This window comes from Ursus maritimus, unplaced genomic scaffold (genome assembly GCF_017311325.1).
Source record: "Ursus maritimus isolate PB19 unplaced genomic scaffold, ASM1731132v1 scaffold_13, whole genome shotgun sequence".
In the NCBI taxonomy this organism is placed as follows: domain Eukaryota; kingdom Metazoa; phylum Chordata; class Mammalia; order Carnivora; family Ursidae; genus Ursus; species Ursus maritimus.
The window spans coordinates 37170760-37195188 of NW_024423675.1; the positions used below are offsets into that span (position 1 = coordinate 37170760).

The 24429-nt window shown below is 35.1% G+C and overlaps 1 protein-coding gene across 1 annotated transcript in view; it reads left to right on the forward strand.

Annotated features, from left to right (window-relative positions):
• Positions 1 to 24429, forward strand: part of LAMA2 (laminin subunit alpha 2) — a 601373-nt gene that overhangs the window by 415564 nt on the left and 161380 nt on the right. The window contains exons 30-32 of the mRNA XM_040627485.1: positions 9786 to 9910; positions 16396 to 16482; positions 19996 to 20189. Coding sequence (XP_040483419.1) covers positions 9786 to 9910; positions 16396 to 16482; positions 19996 to 20189 — 406 coding nt within the window. The remainder of the gene's footprint in view (positions 1 to 9785; positions 9911 to 16395; positions 16483 to 19995; positions 20190 to 24429) is intronic.

Below are 24429 nucleotides of genomic sequence, written 5' to 3' on the forward strand. Positions count from 1 at the left end.
GCTATAACACCCAGTGCTCATTACATCACATGCCCTCCTTAATTCCCATCACCTATTACTTTAAAGAAACATTTATTTATTAACATATCCTTTTCTCCTTGATACATCATGGTATCTGAGTATATATGAATTTGTTTCATCCATATTAAGGTATGTTTAAAGGATCATCTGTTCTGTGCCATTTACCTTCTAGTTCTTATTACAGTGTTCTGATCACCTTCATTTTATACTAAGTTATAATATCTGGCAAAGTAGGGGTGCTTGGCTTACTTAGTTAAGCATCTGCCTTCTGCTCAGGTCATGATCCCAGGGTCCTAGAATCAGACCCTACTTCAGGCTCCCTGCTCAGTGGGAATCTGTTTCTCTCTCTGCCCCTCCTCAGCCCCCTCCCCCTGTTCATACTCACTTTCTCTCTCTCAAATAAATAAAATCTTTTTTAAAAATCTTGCAAACTAAGGCCCTTTCTTTTTCTTTTTCTAATTTCTTGACTAGATGTAATTCTGTATTCTTCCAGATGACATTCTGATTCGCAGTTTCAATCTCTTCAACAAAAAATGTTACTGGAATTTTTATTGGAATGACATTAAAGCTATGTGTAAAGAACTGCTGTCTTTACACTATTCAGTTATCTTCCCTCAACCCAGGAGTATAATACTCTTTTCTATTCAAAACATTTTGTGTCTCACAGTATACTGTTTTTATTATTACCTGTACAGATTATCCATTTCTTATATTAAACTTTTTCTATGTATCTTAGATTTTTACTTCAATGGTGAACATTATATTTTTTTCTGTTTCAGTATATTTACTAACTTGTCGTTACTGATAAACATTAACAGAATAGATTTTTTACATGTGTTTGATATCCAGCCTCTTTGTTTTTAGTTCTAGAAGTTTCTCAGTTGATTATTTTAATTATTTTTATATTTATAATAATATTATTTGCAGATAGTTATAATTGTGCTTTTTCTTGCCAGAAGGTATACCTAGTATAATAAGTTTATGTTTTTGTCTTACGTCTTCTAGAAATGTCAAATAGGAGGGTAATCAGCTGCCTATCTTATTCCTAATTTTCATGTGGATGCCTCAAGTCTTTTGCCACAAAGTATGATGCTGGTGGTTAGCTTAAGATAAAGGTTTTTTATCATGTTGAGAAGACTTCTTTTTATTCCTGCTTTCTTAAAGATATCCCCTTTTAGTTAAGAAAGGATATTGAAATTGATTATGTGCTTATTTGTGAAGAGCAGAGTAAAGGTAAAGATGCATTAAAGATATGCATTTTAGATATGATCGTGTATTTGTTTTTACCTTAAACAGAATGATGGATGATATTATTGACTAGATGAATAACTGAATAATATTAACCATCCTTGAATTCCTGAAATAATTACTATTTGCTCAGTGTAGTATTCTCTCTCTAATCTGCTGGTTTGTAAAATTCAATAATTTCAAGAGAGGGGATTAATTTATACATCTTAAGTGAGCATTAAATGCATTGTTCCTTCTTATGTAAACTTCACTGGTATTTTTTAACAGGGCTATGTTTAATTCATATGATTTATTTTTTTTTAAGATTTATTTATTTTAGAGAGAGTGAGTGAGGAAGCATGAGTGAGGGGAGGGGCAGAGAGAGATGGAAAGAAAGAATCTCAAGCAGACTCCACACTGAGTATAAAGCCTGACCTCAACACACTGAGATCGTGACCTGAACTGAAATCAAGAATTAGACCCTTAGCTGACTGAGCCACCCAGGTGCCCCCATATGATTAATTTTAAAATGTATATAAAGGATACAATTTAATTTCATTTTTTGGGATAAAAATTGTTGTCTTTATATTGTTCTCTTTAACACAATTGGCTATTATAGCTATTTTTGTGCTACAGGTCTATTTTTTTTTTTTTTGCTATGTCTCCAGATGAAGTGAAAAATAAATATGTGTGCATATCAGACATGCACAGCTAGTATAAATTACTGTGCTTTGAATTTTTATATTTTCCTTCAGGGAACATATAACTTTTGAATTTAGGCAACTTTGTTCATCTTTGAAATAGCCCCAAGAGGCAAATAGGAAGTAGCTATTATTACTCTGATGCTATAACTGAGGAAATTTGAAGCATTCTGATTTCTTTCCTATGTATAGTATGGATTCCAGTTTGATATCAACACCATTACACAGGGCAATGCCCTAGACTTTGGGTAGAGTGATTATAAGCATGGCTCTGGGGTCAGACTGCTTTGGTTCCAATCCTCACTTCATCTTTTATGGACTGTGGGAGCCCAGCCAGTTATCTCAAGTCAGTGGGGTCTTAGTTTTCTCATTTATAAAATGAAGATGATAATAGCACCTACTCAGAGTTTTTATAAGGATTCAATGAAATATCGTATAAAGGGTACAGAACATTACTTAGTACATGGCAAGCTCCAGAGGAGTGATAGTGATGATGATGATGATGATGGTGATGAAGATAGTAATCACTGTACATGTTATCCACCATTTATAGTATAAGAATCAATCAGATGATAATTAATCAAAACACGTAAAAATCATTATCAGAGCTATGTTAGATTTCCTCACTTTTTTTCTTTATATCTTTCTTCAAAAATATGGAGTAGAGAAGAATAACACTATAGAGAACTTCACAGTCTAAGCATTTCAACTTTTAAATAAAATCCACATGACTTTGTAACTATTTTCTTCATAATTCCTGATAATACTTTTCAGAGAACTGTTGCTTCATGCTAGGCATTAATATATCTTACACATAGACATGTTACTACCAATAGCTCGTGACTGTTGTCCCTTAAGGAAAATTTTCTTCAAAATGGAAGAGCAAAACCTAAGTGATATTGATCCTTAAGCCAGGGGAAGCAGAGGTGAGGGAACAAATGCTAATCAGTACACACACATACACCCCATAGACAATCTCAGGTAGGTAGGTAGGTAGGTAGATAGATAGATAGATAGATAGATAGATAGATAGATTTTCCAAGTTGTTATAATACACACTTCTATATCTATCTATATCTGTATCTATAACTTTCTCAATATATCATCACTACACCCCCATGGTTAGTATTATTTTTGCAAAATTTTTAAAGGGCATATTGAATTCTCACCTAGCTCAAATAACTTTTTGAAAGTCCACATAATTTGTGAAAATAATATTTTCACCCTATCACAATTCTTATTTTAAAATGAAAAGAAAAAAAAATCATTATTGATCAGCTCTGTTGTCTGAAACTACCAACATTTGTGATTAAGCAGTTAGCCCTATATTTGGTAAACAGACTTGTAACTAGAATCTACTCTGTTTAAGGTACTTTATAAGCCCTATCTTATTGAATTTGTCTAACAATCTGACCAAAATAGGGATCGTTAGTATTTTATTACAACTCTGAAAATTAGTGCTTAGAAAATTTAAGTAACCTACAGAGCTTCAACTAAAATGTATTAGAATCAGTTTTCATATCCACTATAAAATGCTATCTACAGACTGAGAGAGTAAACACACTGTTATCTGATTAAATGATTTGATTTTGAAGGCCTACGTGAATTCTGTCCTAGACTACTGATAGAATCTGCAAATATGATTAGAAGCCATGTATGAAAAATATTTGCAAAAATCATGGAAATATGAAATTTGCCATAGGATGGAAATCCATGAAATGCCACTCCAGGTTTATAAAGGAAAGTAAAATGTAGCAAACATTGATTTTGATCTCCAGTAAAACTTAAGGACTGCTTACTGAACTACTATCTGTCAAGTGTAGAAAAAATAAATAGTGCTCATTAGAAATCAGTATAGGTTCACTCAAAATAAAACATAGCAGACTAATTGCAAGGGTTACTATCTGAGATCCTTCCTGAATCTCATTATGATATCAAATTCATCAGAAAGTGTGACATAATATCTGAGATCCTTCCTGAATCTCATTATGATATCAAATTCATCAGAAAGTGTGACATAATATCTGAGATCCTTCCTGAATCTCATTATGATATCAAATTCATCAGAAAGTGTGACATATTACATCTCAAATTCAGCAAAAATAATAACAGCCCCCAAATATTCAACCCTGTTTACATTTGTGCCAGGACCAAGGCTGATCACTATAGATAGATTTTTTTTCTCATTCATTCTTACAGTAAACTTATGCAGTAGATAGGATTGTTCTTTCTTTTATAGTTGATGAACTGCTGACCAAAATTAAATAATTTGCTTAAGTCATAAGCCAGTAAAGATCAGATCCTATGATCCAAACTCGGGCTTGTTTAAATAGGCATTTGACAGAATGTTTCATGGTATTTTCACAAACAAGGTTGAAGAGATGGGCCAGATAATAATCAGTTAGCAAATTTAATGACTGTAGAAGTTTCTCTACACCTCAAGAATGTGTGCTGGGTTCTCGGTTCATGTCTCCAATGATGAGACATAGGCTTTGTGTTTCACCCCGTCCTGTTCAAAATTTTGATCAGTGATGTGGATGAGATGTATCAAATAGATGACGTAGAGCTGGAAGTGTTACCTAATGCATTTGATGGTGGTCAAGAAGCCTAAAGAGCCTGACAGGTGGAAGTATGAGCCACAGTTAAGAAGACAAAATTAATATAAAAGTTTCTGAGCTTAGGTAGGCTCACTTGTTCATTCATTATTGTGGCACTTAATAAATATTTCCAATATGCAGATATTGCGGTAGGTGATGAAAAGATACCAAGATGAGGAATGCAGGGGCCTTACCGTCTAGGAGCTTATATTCTAGTGTTTAGGGAGAGAGCAGAGGAAATAAGATGTAGTAGCAATTCCTGTGAAATAGAGTTTTTACTTGACTGCACAGTCATGTATGCAAGATCCATATCAGGAAAGGGAGGACAGTCACTATTTTTGCAAATCACAGGTAGAGACTTAAATATCTATTTTAAGAGAAATTCTGAGTGATCAAGATTATTAAATGTTTAACTTGAAGAGATTTAGGAAGTAATAGCATTTTGTAGACAATTGAGGACTTGCCTTGGGAAATGGGAATTAGACTTAATCTTCATAGCTTCAGAAGGCAGAACTTGGATCATTGACTGAAAATTAGAATGTGTTTTCATTCAACATAAGGAAAATCTTCATAGCTTATAATTGTACAAGATGAAAAGGGCTACCTTAAAAGGATCCATTCATTCAATAACGTATTGAAGAAAAAGTGGGGAAGCATCCCTTTAAGGAAAGAGGGCTAAGTTAAGAAACTTGTTACCTCAGATCTAAGGTACTACGTAATATTAATGTTATATTATTTTGATTTAGTAGAAGGGATATATACCACTGGTTTTCCCATGTGCAAAAAAAATGAATATCATATATTCTAATCTGTTATTTAAAAGGCACTAGAACATACAGTATCACTCTTGAGAATATAATTAAACTTCTCATTAGACATCTAAAATATAGGAATTTTTCCTAAATATTAATTTCTATACAAGACAAATATTGTGTCTCAAAGTAAACAGGAAAGTCATATGGAAGGTCTGTGTCAAAAAGTTTCAAAAATAGCATCATGATTTATATGTTGTGTTTGTGGACCTAACCAGAACATTTGATTTTGTTAACCAAGTTTAGTATGTCAGCAACCCTGTGAAAGATTGACTGTTCAGAGAAGGTTAAAATATTTGCTTGATCTGTGAAGAAATTATATAGAGCTGTAGGTATAAGAGCAGCAAACCATATTTTTGAATCTCTGTATTTCTGGTAATAATCAACATTGTCTTTAAGTGTTTTGAGTCAATTATTAATGCTATATTAGGTTACATAAAATAATTCATTATGCAGTGGGTTTATTTTTACAAAAGCAAAATGCTGGTAATTGTTCAAGATCTTATGTATTTTTTTGGCACATGTTTATTCACATAACTGTAAAATATGTCCTTAAAACACTCCCCAGTTAACTCACTATTTGACACCTTGCTGAATGATTTAGACTGGACTTTATGGGTAATTTATCCCAGAACCATTATCCCTTGTCATGCTATTCTTAAACAGGGAATCGCTATTTTATTGCTAAAATACTGGTTCCTTTGGATGGCTGAATAAAAGAAGATCATGGTTCTTATACAATAAATCCTAATTCAGAACACAACAAATTATCTTGTTAACCACATTTCTATAAAGTATTAGACTTGAAACTTGGCCCTTTTCATCTTAAGAAGACTGACCGGTTTCAGCTATACTTCCTATATTGTGCATTCTGTCATTCAGAATAGTCATTGAATGACTACCATGTTTCAGTCACTGTGTTGAACTGGAAGGAGCATTTAGCCCAGACTTAGGACATCAGGGAATATTTGTCAGAGAAAGCAACATTTAAAATGAGAGCTGAAATGTGTAGGTGCTATCCAGTTAAGAGAAGGGAAGAACATTCCAAAACAAGAGATTTGGATATAAGAAGTCCCAGAGGAAAAAGAGAGCATGGCATAATATGAGAATTTCAGATGGTACTATATGGCTTTCACATAGCATACAAAGGTAGCAGTGGCTAGAGGTAGGACTGGAGGGGAAGCAAGCAGATGGTAAAGGTCTTACTTGCTGGAAAGTTTACAATTCATCCTGAGAACAATGAAGAATTAATGCAGGCTTTCCAGCAAGAGAATGGCATGGTTTGATAAGTTCTATGAGATGATCATTCTGATTGCAGTTCTAAAAAAATTTAGAAGTAGGATCTTTAGCTAAATTCTGTTCCAGTAAACCAGGTAAAAATGAGAGTGGCCAGAGAAAAATAGTAAAGACAAAGAAGTAAAGAAACAGTGATAGAATCATGGAACACGGTGATCAAACAGGCTCTCTGGAATGAGAGAGGCTCTAGATCGCTGGCCTGGGCAATTGAGCAGATGATAGTGACCGTAGATGAGTTGGACAATACAGAAGTATTAGCAGGTTTAAACAGAGATGAGCTTAATTTTCGATATTTCAAATTCAAGGTGCTTTTGTTATGCAATAAGTGCTATCCAGGAAGCATTTGGAAATGTAAGTCTAGAACTCATTAGAGATATCACGCCTGAATATATAAAATTTAGAGTTTTTGGCAAGTAGATGACATCTAAAGTCATAGTAATGGATGAAATCACCAAGGTAGAGTGTGTAAGACAAAGAAAAAAATAAAGAGGTGAGAGCCAAAGTTAGAATCAAAGGCACCAATGTTATTACACAGAAAGAGACGAAAAGAGTCCATGAAGGGGCATAAAGAGGAATAGCCATAGAGTTAGGAGAAAAATCAGCAGATCATACCATTTAAGAAACCATAGAAAGAGAAATTTCAAAGAGTAGCCAGAAATATTAGCTGCTGCAGAAAATTCATGTATCATGAGGACTTAACTACTGTCAGTAAATTTTGATTTATCAACAAAGATCTTATCAGTGAGTCTGGCGTCATGGTGACATGAGAACCTTTTTTAAAATGATGAGTAGTAAGGAGGGCACGTATTGCATGGTGCACTGGGTGTTATACGCAACTAGTGAATCATCGAACTTTACATCGGAAACCGGGGATGTACTGTATGGTGACTAACATAATATAATAAAAAAAACATAATAAAAATTAAAAAAAAAATAAAGTGCAGAGAGCTGAAGGGAGATAAGGAAATAGAAATCAGGAATGTAAACAATGCTTTTAAAATGCTTATCAAAGAAAGGATGGAAATTTCCAGAGACCTGAGGCCCCAGAGATATAGTTGAACTAGGGAAGTCTGGGCCAACCTCAAATGCTAATGGGAAAAATGAGCCAAGGAGGGAAAAATGCAGATGCTGGTGAAAAGGGGGAGGCAAAAAGGCAAGGAATCCAGTTTAGGAAGAGAGTAGCTTTAGACAAGGACAAACACCACTTCCTATGGGCAGAAATAAATGTTAAAGGGATGGAAAGTACCGCAAGACAGATGGCAAGTCTTTCACAAGAAGCTGAGGGAACATTCAAATGAGTGCTTCCTTTTCTCTGAAAATAAGGGGCTGTCGTCTGCTGAGAGTGAGGTGGACATTGAGAGTATTTGAGATTAGTATCCTATTATATAAGAAACTGGATCCATTTTACATTATTATAAAAGGCATCTCTAAGTGGTATGATGTATTTTCAAACAGAGTCCCCAAAATGTAAAAATCAAAACAATGACCTAAAATTCATCATGGTATTGTCATGATTTCACCCCATGAAAGAACAAAAACTCTGAAAAAAGAGTCAAGAGAAGTTCTTTAAAAAATTTATAATTCCATGGTAATGTCTGTAGAGGAAGTGACTTCAGGTACAGTGTGTTGTGAATGACCACACATACCATGCCAAATATTGTCTGGCTATTAGAACACACATGAAAAGTAAATATGTGTTTCTTGATTGAATGAAGCCAAAAGCCCAGCATATGGGATGTGGGCCAAGTTCAATATGGAGCCCACGGGTGTCTCGTTGCCTCCAGCTGAGTTGCTCAGATCAGTTCACTAACATAGCTATTTTATTACTGACTTCTTTGCTTCTCAACTTTTCTTTTGATATTGTTTATAAGAGGTCATCCTTCTGACCACTCCAAACCCTGTATTATAAAATCAAGCTAAAATGCAATTCCATATTCTTCTTTTTCCTCCTTTTTCTCAACTCCCAAAGTCAAGTATCACATTCCCACTACACAGCAGTCAATATTGCATTCCTGCTGCCTTGTTTCTTCTTTGCTACTTTTTAAAAATTTTTTCCCAAAGTAGAAGTAAATTAGTATAGGATTGGATGTCATTTTACCTTTTCCTCTCACTTGATTCCTCTCAGTACCTGGCATGTAGCTCTCTCTAAGTCCTTATTGCATGAATTATTGCAGTGTGCTAAGTATAATTCTACTTTATGAGAACTCTAATTACAAAACTACAGAGTATTCTGAAACTATTCTCATTTCCTTATGGAAATGTCTTAAAGCATATAACCTGAGTGTCTCTTACTATGCAAACATGAAAAAGAAAATATTAACCTGGAATGCCTCGTTTCAGATTGGGTCCTCTCTATTTATAAAGAGTTATCAACATCTGGCAAGAAGTAGATGGATAACATTCTTAGTGTAGTAACTAGGGAGACTTTTTGTTTTGTTTTGTTTTGCCTCTTGTTGCCTCTTAAAATATTTATGCTTTCCACCTTGGTTTGGTTTCAGAAAGTCCACTGACAGGCATGCACCAAGGTCCCAGGATTTTTTAGTACTTTTCTAGCACCATTCTAGAAAAAGCATAAATGGCCAGATGATATAATAAATTATAGAAATGTGTGAAGTATGTTCCCCAGATTCCAGTAAGAGAAAAATTTATACAGAGATTTATATAGGAAAAAGAGAAAGGAAATTCTCATTGTCAGTATAACTACAACAGCCCGGTATTAGTTTCTCTTATGAAAGAACTTCTTTAAATATATGTATATCAAGGGACGTTTGGGTGGCTCTTTTGGTTAAGTGTCTGGCTCTTGATTTCAGCTCAGGTCATGATCTCAGGGTCATTATCTAAGGGTGGTGAGATCAAGCCCTGAGTCAAGGGCCTGTGCTGGGCATGGAGACTGCTTAAGATTTTCTCTCTCCCTCTTCCCCTCTCCCAGCCCACCCCTGCATGCACCCTCTCCCTCTTCCTCTAAAGTGGATATATATATACATATATATATATATATGCTCCTGTGAACACACAGAGACATACATATCATTGAAAGAGTTCTTGAGGTACTCATAGGTGGGAAGCTGTATGATAAATTACATTCTAACTCTCAGTAAATGAAAAACAAACTTCTCCCTTTTCCTTTACAGAATTGTCAACATCACACTGCTGGTGACTTCTGTGAACGATGTGCTCTTGGATATTATGGAATTGTCAGAGGATTGCCAAATGACTGTCAGCAATGTGCTTGCCCTCTAATTTCTTCCAGCAACAAGTAAGATTGAGAAATTACCATATTTCCCAATCAGTAGCACCATCTGTGTAGTACATGGGCTTTCTATGATTTAACTACTTTTTCCATGTAGACAAAATCTCAGTTTAAGATAGACATTTTTTTTAAACAAGATAAAAACATGACAAAAGTGAATCCATAATGCTCTGTGGTTTATTTTTCCATTAAAAGCCTGTCCCAAGTAAATAATATTTAATAATTAAAATGTAAATACTAATATTGACATAATTTATGTTTATGAAATAAATGTACACATGTGTGTAATTTTATACACTTTCGTAAGGGTCTTGTATTTGCATATAGTTCTACAATAACTCAGCTCTGAAGGATTGTTTGGGTGCCTATTATATGACTTTTGTGACTCCTTCCTCTCGTGTTGTGTATTTAATTCACAATTTGTAAAGAATTATTAAGAAAATAATTGAAGAAATAGTTAAAGGGGGTGACTTATTTTTATGTTCCAAAATAAGTCCACATTTCCCAGAATCACAGTCCCGTTCTGTTAAGATGGTCTGAGGTTGGTACCATGGAAACACAGCCATGAGGGGAGACAAAAGCCAGAATATCTTATTTCAGTGCTCTCTGCACATTCTGCATTGGTTTAGATATTGATGAAAACCCTTGTTGCAAAGTCTGCCTCTACCTGGAAGTATAAGCGATTTATAGATCTCAATCTCTAACTGGTAGGGCAGTTTTTTCTCTAAGAATTTGTTTTTAAAAAGAATGTATGGCAGTTTGTTCAGAATTCTGGACACCTTTTCTTGAGTATATGAGAACCACAAAGCAACTTAGATAAAGATATTATTTCCCTCCCCCACTCAAGTTCTTTTTTTTTTTATCCTTCCTCATTGGCTTTATATATATTCTGAAAACATTTTCATGTAAATTGTCCCCCTTTCTTCTGTAAGTTCCTCTTTTTTTTGTTTTAGAGAATCACAGGTCTTTTGTCAAACGTAAATTTTCGGGTAAGTGGGATATTAACAAGGATAAAATATGTGTTTTTTTGGTTCACCCAAGCACCAAGTGGTAGGTGTATGAAAAATACCATTATTTCTATTTTCCTTCCGCTAATCTCCCTCTAATGACTAGATTTAAACAAGAGAATGTTATTTATTGTATTGTTATTAAAATGTGAGCCATTGTATAGAAAGATTCAGTAATTAACTGATAACTTCTTTGATAACAATGAAGCATAACATCTGTTGAAAAGGCTCACAATAAAATGTGTGTCTTAAGAGAAGTCAACTTAAATGTCAAGGGAATTCAAAGGTGCAAAATACTACACTTGATTTTGGAAGCCTCAAGAACATATTGAAAGAAGTAGTAGGATTTATAATAGATCATAAACAGTGAATTGAAAGGTTTTTACTGGAGGAGATAGCAGGAAATTACATGAACAAAAGCTTAGGAAACAAAAAACACAATTCTTCACTTTTAAGAACTAATAAGTAAGAGTTCGGAGCATGGAGTTCAAATAGGATTCATAATTGCAGATGAAAATGAGCAGGAGAATGGAGGCCATGTTATAGAAATCTTTGAATACCCATCTAAGAAATTGCTATTTAATTTTCTTTGTAATGAGGAAACACTGCACGTTTTTAGTTAAAACAAACAAATAAAAAGGTTAATGTGACCTGAGCCACACTTTGGGAAGACTGTTATGAGAGAGCTAAGTAAAATGAATTAAAACAGGAAAAGAAAAAAAGTGAAGAGCACGATTAATATAAGCTATTTCACTAACTTAGGCAAAAGATAATAAGAATGTGAAGGTAGGCGATAATAACAGGAAGGGAGAGGAGGGGACAGGTGTGAGACCTTTGCTGAACGTAGCCTTCCAGAAGTGCTAACTAATTAGACATGAGAGGTTCGGGCCAGGCAGGAGTCGAAGCCAAAGGTTGTTAGCCAGGTTGACCTCAAAAATGGTAGTGCGATTAACCAAAATAGGGAAACCAGGAGAGAGCTGCTGCAGAGGACAGACAATTTACGTTCCAAACAGGTTAAAATTGATATGAAAGATCTGTCCAAATGGAAATATGCAAATAGCTGCAGAAAATGGAAATAGAATTGGAAGGGCAGATGAAGGAAGAGATATGTTAATAAATGAATTAAAATTGGATAAGATTTCCCAGGGTTATGCTGCCCAAGGGGAACATGTGGAAAGAAGGAAAGACAGAATTCCTTACACAAGAGAAACCAGAAAAGAAAGATGAGCCAAGACAGGAGCTGTTGCGGAGGCAAGGGAATGGAGCCCACACTGGCTAAGGACACCCCCAGCGAGAAAAGCAGCTGTTCTCAGAGAAGCCTGAGTACGCAGGGGAGCCTTGACCTGTGAGGGTCGTGGAGGAGTTTTGACAGTCAGTCGTGGAAACAAACATGTTACAAGGATGTCAGTTAATAGCTTTAGTAATTTTCAAGAAGGAAAAAGAAAGAGTGCTACCTTGTTTGGTTAGCAGGATCAATAAAAAGGTGTGTTTTAATTTTTGTTTTCTGCGATTCGTTTAATTTATTTTTATGGAAAGGACCCTCTAAGAATCAAAATACCAAATCCAAGTGGCTAGTTCAGTGGCTTTCAAACTTTTTTAACAGCAACCATTTTAAGAAATCATTTTTTTTGTATCCTAACTTGGTACATGAAAAACTTCTGTGTGTATAATATAAAATATAAGTACATATATATATGAATATATATACACATATATTCATATATATACTTTATATATATACTTTATATATATATACTTTATATATGTATATATACATATATATACTTTATATAATATATACATATTATTTATATATGTATATATATACATATATACTTTATATAATATATACATATTATTTATATATGTATATATATATACTTTATATATATTAGAAAAAATATATATATATTAGAAGAGATTTTAGTCCAAACCTACTAGAGTGATTTCATGACCCACTCATATCACCACCTAAAACTTGGCACATTAATTAACAAAGCAAAGACCTGTGTGTGGTAAGAAGGGAAGAGTTAAAATACAAAGCAAAGAAACCAGCCAGGGCAAAGAAGAGAGGCCCTCCTTCCCAAGATATAAAAATAAATTCTGAACTACAGTTGGAGGAGGCCTAGATACCTCTCTTCAGTGGCTTCGATCTGTGCAGCCAATGAAAAACAAGGAGTAAGGGGTGGTGAGTGATTACTAACTTCCACACATTAGTGTTTCAATATTTCTTACCAAGACAAATATGGCAAACTGTCAACCATCGTGACAATGCAGTGTGGCTCAAGGGTTTTCCACCACCTACTCAAGGAAAGGTCAGATATTGTTCAACAGAGTAGATGAAACCCTCTACCATCTGCAATCTGACCACCTTTCCCCTTCAATGCCTTCTCCTCCCTTCTACAGTGATGCCATGTTGGAGTCCCTTGTTCTTTCCCAAACATGCCCACCATCTTTGCCAGACAGAGAAAGACAGAAACTGTGTGGTTTCACTTAAGTGTGGAATTTAAAAAAATATGAACTCATAGAAACTGAGTGTGAAATGGTGGTTGCCAGGGAGTGGGCAGTAGGGGAAATTGAGAGAGGCTGGTAAAAGAATACAAACTTCCAGTTATAAGATGAATGAGATCTAGGATCCAATATATAACTTGGTAACTGTAGTTGATAATGCTTTTTTGTATAATTGAAATTTGCTAAGCAAATAGAACCTGTGTTCTCACCACCCCCCCAAAAAGGTATATGTGGGGGTGATAGATGTGTTAATTAATTTGTACATATATGTATATTAAATCATCACGTGCACACTTTAATTATATTACAATTTTATCTGCCAGTTGTACTTCGATAAAGCTGAGCAAAACAGGGGTAGATGTATAATGTCATATGAGACAGTGCAAGTGCTACCAGGGAAAATAGAGCAGCCTCAGTGAATTGGAAGTGGCTGGGGTGCCCTTTTAGCCAAGGGCCTCAATGAAGATCTTTGTAAACAAAGGCTTGTGCAGAGATGAATGAAGTAATGGGGAAAGCCATGTGACTGCCTGGAGGAAGAGTAGTCCGCCAGAGGAAAAAAACGAGTATGCTATCCCGGAGACTGGCCCATGGTTGGCAGACAGCATGGATCTAGAGCAGATGGCTCAGAGTGAATGGTGTCAGGGGAATCATGCCCAAGATATGACTCAGGGAAGCTCCAGTGGCTACTGAAATGTCCGAACTGCTAACAGTCTTCCAATGGCAAGAGGTGGCTTGGAACAGGGAAATGCGATGGTGTTAGTGATGGCAACAGGAGCAGCAGTTTCAGGTAGCGTATGTGGAATGTGAGAGATGGGAGACAAAGTTGAGTCTGTAGTTTATGGCCGAACAAATGGAAGCACAGAGTGACCATGGAGGAGATGGGGAAAATTATAGAAAGGTCAGTGGGATTGTTTTGGAGGGGGAAACTCAGTTTTAGCTCTTTAGGGTAGATGCAAAGGTTTTAAGACTGAATGAGATCATTTCATTTAGGGGAGAGGGCAAGACAGGGTAGGAGAAATCTGAAGACTGAACCGTAGGGCACATAAAGAGGTCAAGGACATGATGTATATTCAGCAAAGGAGACTGAAACAAAGCAACCAGTGAACTGGGATAAAAAGGAGAAGGGGATGGGGGATCCAGGAAGCCATTTCATCTCTGTAGTATCCACAGGAACAACACAGACTAGCAGACTCTAAATCTCAGAAACTCTCTTGGGCAAATTTGGAATTAGCAGACATAAGTAAATGTCTAAGATGGCCTCCAAGAGAAAAGCATAGGATTTCTGGGTGGCCCTGCAGATAATATGTGAATGGAGAGTAGATGAAGGAGTTGTGAGCAGAAAGAATCAACTCTAACTTCAGGAAGTTGTGATCCCTATGCCCTCCTTCTTAAGTCCTTATATGTGATTTAAGGAAAAGGTTCAACACACCATAATATCATAATTCAAAAAAGTTTATATCAACTATTCAAGGAGAATACTAACATTCTTGCATAGTAATTGAGACAGATATATTAGTGTAAAGGATTATAATTTAATTAGGTTGGCTCTCTAGATTTTCACTTGAAATGTCTAAAAACTTGTTTCCAAGTGCCTATATATATATATAGTATATGTATTTATATGTAGCTTGTGTGTATATATATATGTGTGTGTATATATATATATATATATATATATATATATATATGAGTTCAAAATGTGATATATGAGTGTGTGTGTGTGTACAAATGCACTCAGCACCAAGCTTTAACTGAGAGATCTAAACGCTTGCCAGAATGTGTCAGTTATGTATTTGTGGACCTATTTTGCGAAGGCAAAAAATAAATTTTTTGGCTAATGAGTTTGTGAGTAGTAGATCAATTTGTTCACGTATTTCGCAAAGGTTAGAGTTTATTACTCATTCATGTGCTATTGATTCATTGCACTAGAGGACAGTTAAAATAGGGTCGTAATGGCAGCTGACTGAAGGAGTTGTGGCCCTAGTCTATACACAATTTATCTTTTTCAACAGCAACTTCTTTAGCAGACCAACAAAAAGAAAAATGGTGTTCACAGCATTACCATTTTGCAACAAATATATTATTTTTTTCCTTCTAAGTTTCCGGTGCATCATGCAGTTTTATCTAGTGGGAATCCTCTATTTACATTTGAAAGAAGTTTGTAACAACCTAAAATTACATGTTAGTACAGATTAGTTTCCAAGTCTTGTTAAGTGTTTCTTTTATAGTTAAGATGGTCAGAAATCCTGGCAAAGCTTGACTGGCTGTGGTCTACCAGTGCCGTAGTGAGAACAGGGCAAGTTATATAAGACCTACTTAATAGAAAGATCATAAAGTTGTCAGAAAATTTTATTCCTTTTCATGTGCAGAGCTTTCCCTTCTTTCCTCACACTAAATCACATTACTTTGTGTTTAAAATAAATTTAGTTTGAAATCTGTATGTAAATTAGAAAAGGCACTCTTATTTTAAGTGAAATATTTATTCACACTTCATGTGTTGAAGTGCCAGTGGCAATTCGGGCTAAGTTTTCAGAAAAAAAATTATATAGCTTTTAGGACCCTTTTTTTTTTTTTACTTGAAAAATATGCAGTAATACTTATTCTGCTATCAGACAAATGTGCATGAATTCTAGTCATATTTTTCTTTCAATTTATGAAAAACAGGACACTTGCTGGATGTTTAATATTTTTATGGTTGTCATATAATTATTAAAATTTCAAAATGTTTACACAGTCAGTGTGAGGCATTGCAAATTCATTAAAAACCGACCATATTTATTTGTCGACTATTATCGGTAGTATTTTGTGGTGATATCCTACCCTTGACTAGAAAAATAATTAAAAATAGGTCATTTACAACTACCCCCAAAATAAGTTCCAATCATCTGGATAATGGGCAGAATTACTTAAATATATTAAAAAAATAGGTTAAAAGATTTTTTACAATCTTTTTTTTTTTTCTTTCCAATTCAGTTTTAGCCCTTCTTGTGTCACGGAAGGCCTCGATGATTACCGCTGCACTGCCTGCCCACGGGGATACGCAGGCCAGTACTGTGAACGGTATGTACAGTCATGAAACCTAGAGATCACACAATAAAGGATGACAACAGAAACGTATTCATTATTCTCATAATTTATTTTCCTTTCCTCCAGTAGTTCATATGCTTTCCACACTATTTTTTATTTTTATATCTGTAGACTTTCTCCGAAGACAGTTGTTTATTTCCATCTTACATTTAGACTTTCTCAAAGATTTCAAATTATTTCACAGTTATCTAATTTATGTTTTAGTGTACACATATCTATATATCTATACTTAGTGCACACATATGTCTATATCTATCTATCTATCTGTATATCTAGTGGATACATATCTATATGTCTGTATATTATCAGTAGTTAACAATGATAAAAAGCTGGCTACCCATAATTCTCATCTTAATCCACTGGAAAATATTGGCTAATAGTGCATGTCACTGTTCTGAGCATTATGGTACTATGCCACCAAATGTCGACAGAATTCAAAATATAAATGTATCAAGCATTCTTAATTAGAACAACACAAGCAGGGGCGCCTGGGTGGCTCAGTCGTTAAGCGTCTGCCTTCGGCTCAGGGCATGATCCCGGTGTTCTGGGATCAAGCCCCACTTTAGGCTCCTCTGCTGGAAGCCTGCTTCTTCCTCTCCCATTCCCCCTGCTTGTGTTCCCACCCCCCCCTTTTTTTAACCTATAGTATCAGAATAGCTGATGTTCTACTTTTCACTAACATTGTGAAGATTACTGTTGGTGCGCTGCCTAAGTGCCTACATGGAAGCCTTCTTTCCCATAGGAGGGGCAAGAAGGCCTGAGAATTTACCCCCCTTCCTCCAGTGGTCCATAGCCAGTGACTGACTACTGTGGGAGTACAAAGTCTGAACGCTTATGCTTATGCTCGTTCCAGAGTTTTCCATGGAATCAGACTAAGACCTGGACATCACCTGAAATCGTACCATTGCTTGGATTTTTTTCTTTTCCATGCCATTCTTTCCCCACCCCTTTGCTGGGTTCTTCTAGGGGGCACTTCCTTAAATTATCAATCTCTTTGCAAATATAAACCAATATTAATTAATTTTATCATTAGCCATTTAAAAGTCTCCTTTTGATATAACCAGCAATGGTTGTGTTAATAATGGAAGTAAGTAGATAACTAAATAATGAACTTAAAGTTTGTTAATTCCGATGACGTTTCTACGGGTTTGCAAATGATATTTCCAAATAATTCTGCATGTGGTAACTCTAAACAGAATATCTAATACTTGAATGTATATAGCAGTACATCCACACTCTCTGTGCCAACAGAAATTAATAGCAATTAAATAATTCAAAGCAATGCAAAAACCCAAAAATATTTCCATTTGTTTTGGCAATATATACAACATTTGAACATACATATATATTTATATTTGTATATATATTTTTATGTGCTTTGGTATTCATGGTTAGGCTAATATTCATTTCATGCCCTTGTAAATACCGGTAAGATGAAGACTAAAAGCATCCCTGGACACCAAGGGTATTATCTGAAGTAATTTATGAAAAAAATGTTTAGTAGTATACCACATTTATAAATTGGAGTTCCCAGTATCTATGAAAGCATGTATATAGAAAGACTGGAAGGGTGCACTAAAATGACAATTACTGTCTTAAGGCAGAGTGATTATAGAAAATTTGTTTTTTTTCATATCCATTAATGTTTAATCAATAGGAGTTGACAGTTCATATAGCATATAGATGAACAGGGGCATATACTATCAAATGTGAATGGCTTGAATTGTTTTCACGGTTCTCAAATGTTGTTACAGCTTTCCATTCATCATCTCTCACATATAAATGATCAAGTTATATTTCCCTGAAAAATTGCTTTTATTCAGCTAAATTAAACCAAAGGTCTTGGTTAAGTTTTTATTGTAACTTTCCAAATAAATTTGTTCCACTTCTGAGAGCTCCTTAAATCATTTAAAACACCTTGTGACCTGCCTAAGTTCATCGGCTCAGGTCTAAAATTGCTTACATGTTTTGATTGTCCCTGTAACATAGGAAACCCCTTCCTATGTTTTATCTTTGTTACTTTTGTAATTAACTCTTTGAGCATTTGATCAATCTCAACCTGCTTAGAATAGAATTCTTTCACCTGTGAATGTTAAGAAATAATTTAAGCGGACATATTTAAATGGTACTTTCATTGAGCATTTATAATCTTACATTGGAAATAAAATAATTAAAACCACAAATGTATAAAAGCCTAGTTATGGATAACTTTTTCTTTTTGCTTTGCCTTTTCTAACCAGCACAAGATAAATTAACTTTCACAATTAGTTGTGCAAATTTCCACAATCCTAGGCCACTAAAGATAGTTCAGGATTATCTGCCTAATGTTTGTAATTTTTGGCTTCAACTTCCCACTGTCTCTCAACTTCCTCCCATGCTTGTCTCTGGATCAAAAATTATGGGTATTGATTATAGTTAGCTGACCATATATATAATTTATTGTACAGACTGGGATACTCTAAGGAGACATAGGAAGTGTTTTAATAATTAAACCAGGACAACAGATAATTTGGGACCATCCTGGTAACCCACAGCATATGGTCCTGCTAGCATCTTATTGTTACCAGACTTCCAATAACATAATCCACAGTGGCTTATTCTTAGGTGAATGGATGTGTGAATGAGTGGAAGAGTCAATGAATTGACTTCATTTGGGATTCATCCAGTTGGAATTTCTTTCTAATATTTTAACTTAATGTTATATATTTTATTTGCATAACATTAATCCACTTCCTTGGATTTATAAAGGAAAATCCATCTGAGGAAGATGTAATAGAAAGACCAGTACAATTAAATAGAAAATCTAGTAGTTTATTGCCACTTCACTTACTTCTTCTTGCTCATTAGCAAAATTAGCGGGTTGAATTATTTGGTCATTTTGATCTTTAAAATGCATGAGTTTAGGAAAGCCCATGTGTCAATATATAATTTTATTTATTTCTAATTTTAAAAAAGAAGACTTCAAAACAATGTTTACGATCTAGAGCAGTGGTGGGCAAACTGGCCCACAAAATTTAGCCCATTGCCTGATTCTGTATGGCACCGTAAGCTAAGAATGGTTGTTACAGGTAAATATTTACAATCAGTGTGATGATAAAAAGCACTAAATTTGAGCCCTAGTTAAGTAAATTTGATACCTTAACAAGAACTTCCTTCTTCTCATTAGTAGATTGATTTTACATTAATAGATTATTACAAAATAATTTGTACTCAATTACGATGATGGTGATGATGATGTTTTGAATTCCATCAACCAAAACAATGTTTGCAAATGAACTTCTCTCTCACTAAATGATTTTGATTCTGCATTTTGATCTGAAAAAGCCTAAAATAGGTACTGGCTGGTTCTTTATAGGAAGAGTTTCCTGGATCCTGATCTACTGACTCTTGGTTTCAGTTTTGTTCCATCTGGTACACCACACATGGAACAATTTAGAGACGTGACTTATTATTAATCTCTTCTACTTTTTCACTGTTTAAATCCAGGTGTGCCCCTGGCTATACTGGCAGCCCCAGCAGCCCTGGAGGTTCCTGCCAAGAATGTGAGTGTGACCCGCATGGCTCGCTGCCTGTCCCCTGTGACTCCATCACAGGACTCTGCACGTGCCGCCCCGGAGCCACAGGGCAGAAGTGTGACGGCTGCGAGCACTGGCATGCACGCGAGGGCATGGAGTGTGTGTGTACGTACACTAACTTCGCCATTCGTTCTGGGGGCCTCGTTCCACTTCTGTCTCGTTTCCAGTGAGAACGACTGACTTTTTCCTTTTTCGGCAATAGCTAATGCTACTCGTCATTCTTCCTGACACTGTCTGTCTACCTTGTGCCGTTTGCCTGCTGCTTTTGTCTCTATCCCGCTGAGCCCAGAACAGCTGAGAAAATCCTCGGCGTGCTTTAGTCAGTGCGCAGAGGACCTACAACCAAGCTCCTGGGGGCATGTTTTATTTTATTTTGGGCATCGCAGAGTTTGCAGTATTGCACAGAGTTGGCATTGACAGATTAAAGACCTGGGTTCATTCAATTTTTCAGAATCCTCCTGAATCTGTAATCGGCTGGACACTTTAGGCCTTGAATTACAACGGACTTTTCTTTCCTAGCTTGTAGGGGAATCCATGGGCATGCTGCTTCATAACTTTCTCTTGAACTGCACATCTTGAAAGCAGTGACAGTGAACTCAAGTATTTTTACTCACAGGTGTAATAAATGGAAAGCAGTTTGCTTTTTCTTTTTTCTTTTTTTGCTGCTGCTGGATTCAGTACTGCCACATGCCATGTTGAAAGTATGTTGAATATCAGTAGTTAAATATAATTAGATTATATAAATTCTAATAAAAAATTACGTTATTTATAAATTTAGGAGGGACTGTTACGTTCTTCTTTGCCTTGAGGGAATTTACATTAGCAGTCTTAATTCTTTTTTAAAAAAATAGAAATATAAAATATTTGAGTAGCTTTTATTTCAATACTTGCCTATTTTATGCATGCCGATATTTCTGGTTTTAACATCTTGCGTGTGTGTGTAAATCTTAATAGCATTTTAATTAGAATTTTTGTTTGTGCTCCAGTTTTATAAGAGTTACCTCAAAAGCTAAGGCTGGCTAGCATGTACATATATATAGATGTATTTGAAGTATAATTAACATACAAAGTTATATTAGTTTCAGGTGTACAACATAGTGATTCAACAATTCCGTACATTTCTCAGCGGTCACAATAAGTGTAGTCACCATCTGTTACCAACGACTCTATTCCCAGTGCTGTACTTTCCTTACCCATGACTTATTTATTTTATAACTAGAAATTTGTGCCTCTTAACCTATTTCACATATCCCCCCACCACCTCCTTTCTGGTAATTATTAGTTTATTGTCCATATTTAAGAGTCTGGTTTTTCATTTGTTTGTTTTTTAGATTCCACTTATAAGTGAAATCATATGGTATTTGTCTTTGTCTGATGTATTTCAGTTAATACAATACCCTCTAGGTCCATCCCTGTTGTTGCAAATGGCAAGATTTCATTCTTCTTTATGGCTGAGTAGTATTCCACCATGTATACATACCACACCTTCTTTACACATTCATCTATCAATGGACATTTGGCTTACTTCCATATCTTGGCAGTTGTAAATAATGCAATAAATATAGTGGAGCATATATCTTTTTGAATTAGTATTTGCATTTTCTTTGGCTAAATACCCAGTGGTAGAATTACTGGATCATATGGTATCTCTACTTTTAATTTTTTGAGGCGACTCCATACTGTTTACCACAGCAGTTACACCAATTTACATTCCCACCAACAGTGAACAATTCCTTTATCTCCACATCCTCGCCAACACTTGTTATTTCTTGTCTTTGTGATTCTAGCCATTCAACAGGTCTAAGGTGATCGATATCTCATCATGGTTTTGATTTGCATTTCCCTAAAGATCAGTGATGTTGAGCATCTTTTCATGTGTCTGTTGGCCATCTGTAGATCTTCATTGGGAAAATGTCTATTCATTTCTTCTGTCCATTTTTTAATTAAATTATTTGGGTTTTTTGGTGTTGAGTTATAGAAGTTTTTCGTATATTTTGGGTAATAGCTCCTTATTAGATATATCACTTGCAAGTATCTTCCCCCCATCAGTAGGCTGCCTTTTAGTTTTGTTGGTGGTTTCCTTTGCTGTGCAAAAGCTTTTTATTTTGGTGTGATCCTAACAGTTTAGTTTTGCTTTTGTTTCCCTTGCCTGAGAAGACATATCTAATAAAATGTTGCTGAGGCCAATGTCAAAGAAATACTGTTTATGTTTTCCTCAAGGATTTTTATGGTTTGAGGTCTCACATGTAGGTCTTTAATCCGTTTTTAGTTTATTTTTGTGTATGGTCTAAGAAAGTGGTCCAGTTTTATTCTCTTGCTTTTATTCTAAAAGCTGTCCAGTTTTACCAACACCATTTGTTGAAGATGCTGTCTTTTCCCCACTGATAGTCTTGCCTCCTTTGTTGTTGATTAATTCACCATATAAACCTGGGATTTTCTTCTGGGCTCTTTATTCTGTTCCATTGATTGATGCATCTATTTTTGTGCCAGACAATACTATTTTGATTTCTACAGCTTTGTGGTATATCTTGAAATCTGGGATTGTGATACCTCTTTGTTCTTCCTTCTCAAGATTGCTTGGGCTATTTGAAGTCGTTTGTGGTTCCATGAAAACTTTAGTATTATTTGTTCTATTTCTGTGAAAAATGCTATTGGCATTTTGATAGAGATTGCATCAAATCTGTAGATTGTTTTGGGTAGTACAGATATTTTAACAGTATTAATTCTTCCAATCCATGAATATGGGGTGTTTTTTTGTGTCATCTTAAATTTCTTTCATCAGTGTTTTATAGTTTTTAGAGTATAGGTCTTTCACCTCCTTAGGTTTATTCCCAAGCATTTTACTATTTTTGGTATAATTGTAAATGAGATGGTTTTCTTAATTTCTCTTTCTTCCACTTCATTATTAGTGCATAGAAATGCAACAGATTTCTATATATTAATTTTGTACCCTGCAACTTTACTGAGTTCATTTATCAGTTCTAACAATTTTTTGGTGGAGTCTTTAGGGTTTTCTATGTATAGTGTCATGCCATCAGTGAATAGTGACAATTTTACTTCCTTCTTACTAATGATTGCCTTTTGTTTTCTTCTTATCTGATTGCCATGGCTAGGATTTTCTATTTCCTCCTGATTTAGTTTTGGAAGGTTAAATGTTTCTAAGAATTTATCCATTTCTTCTAGGTTGTCCAGTTTGTTTACATATACTTTTTCATAATCTCTTATAATTCTTTGTATTTCTCTACAGTCGGTTGTTGTTTCTCCTCCTTCATTTCTGATTTTATTTATTTGAGTCCTCTTTTTTCCTTGATAAATCTAGATAAAGGTTTATCAGTTTTGTTTATCTTTTCAAAGAAGCAGCTCCTGATTTCATTGATCATTTCTATGGTTTTTGTTTGTTTTAGCCTCTACTTAATTTATTTCTGTTCTAATCCTTATTATTTCCTTTTTTCTATTAACTTTGGACTTTGTTTTTTCTTCTTTTTATAGTTCCTTTTTTAAATCTTTTGTAACATTTGCTTTATTACTCTATGTACATTTTTCTTTATTTTTAATTTAAATTTAATTAGCCAATATATAGTACAGCATTAGTTCCAGATATAGAGTTCAGTAATTCATCAGCTGTGTATAACACCCAGTGCTCATTATATCATGTGCCCTCTTTAATGCCTATCACCCATTTACCCCATCCCCCTACTCCTCCCTTCCATCAACCCTGTTTCCTATAGTTAAGAGTCTCTCATGGTTTTTCTCCCACTTCTGTTTTCCCCCCCTTCCCCTATGATCCTTCGTGCTGTTTCTTATATTCCACATATGAGTGAAACCACATGATAATTTTCTTACTCTGATTGAGTTATTTCACTCACCATAATACCCTCCAGTTCTATCCATGTTGATATAAATGGTAAGTATTCATCCTTTCTGATGTCTAATATTCCATCATATATGTATATATGTGTGTGTGTGTGTGTGTATGTGTAAACACACACACACACATACACCACATCTTCCTTATCCATTCAGCTGTCGATGGACATCTCAGCTCTTTCTACACTTTGGCTAGTGTGGACATTGCTGCTATGAACATTGGGGTGCAGGTGCCTCTTCGGATCACTACATTTGTAACTTTGGGGTAAATACTTAGTAGTGCAATTGCTGAGTTTAGGGTAGCTCTATTTGTAATTTCTTGAGGAACCTCCATACCACTTTCCAGAGTGGCTATACCAGCTTGCATTCCCACCAACAGTGTAAGAGGGTTCGCCTTTCTCCACATCCTCACCAACATTTGTTATTTCCTAACTTGTTAATTTTAGCCATTCTGACTGATATGAGGTGATAACTCATT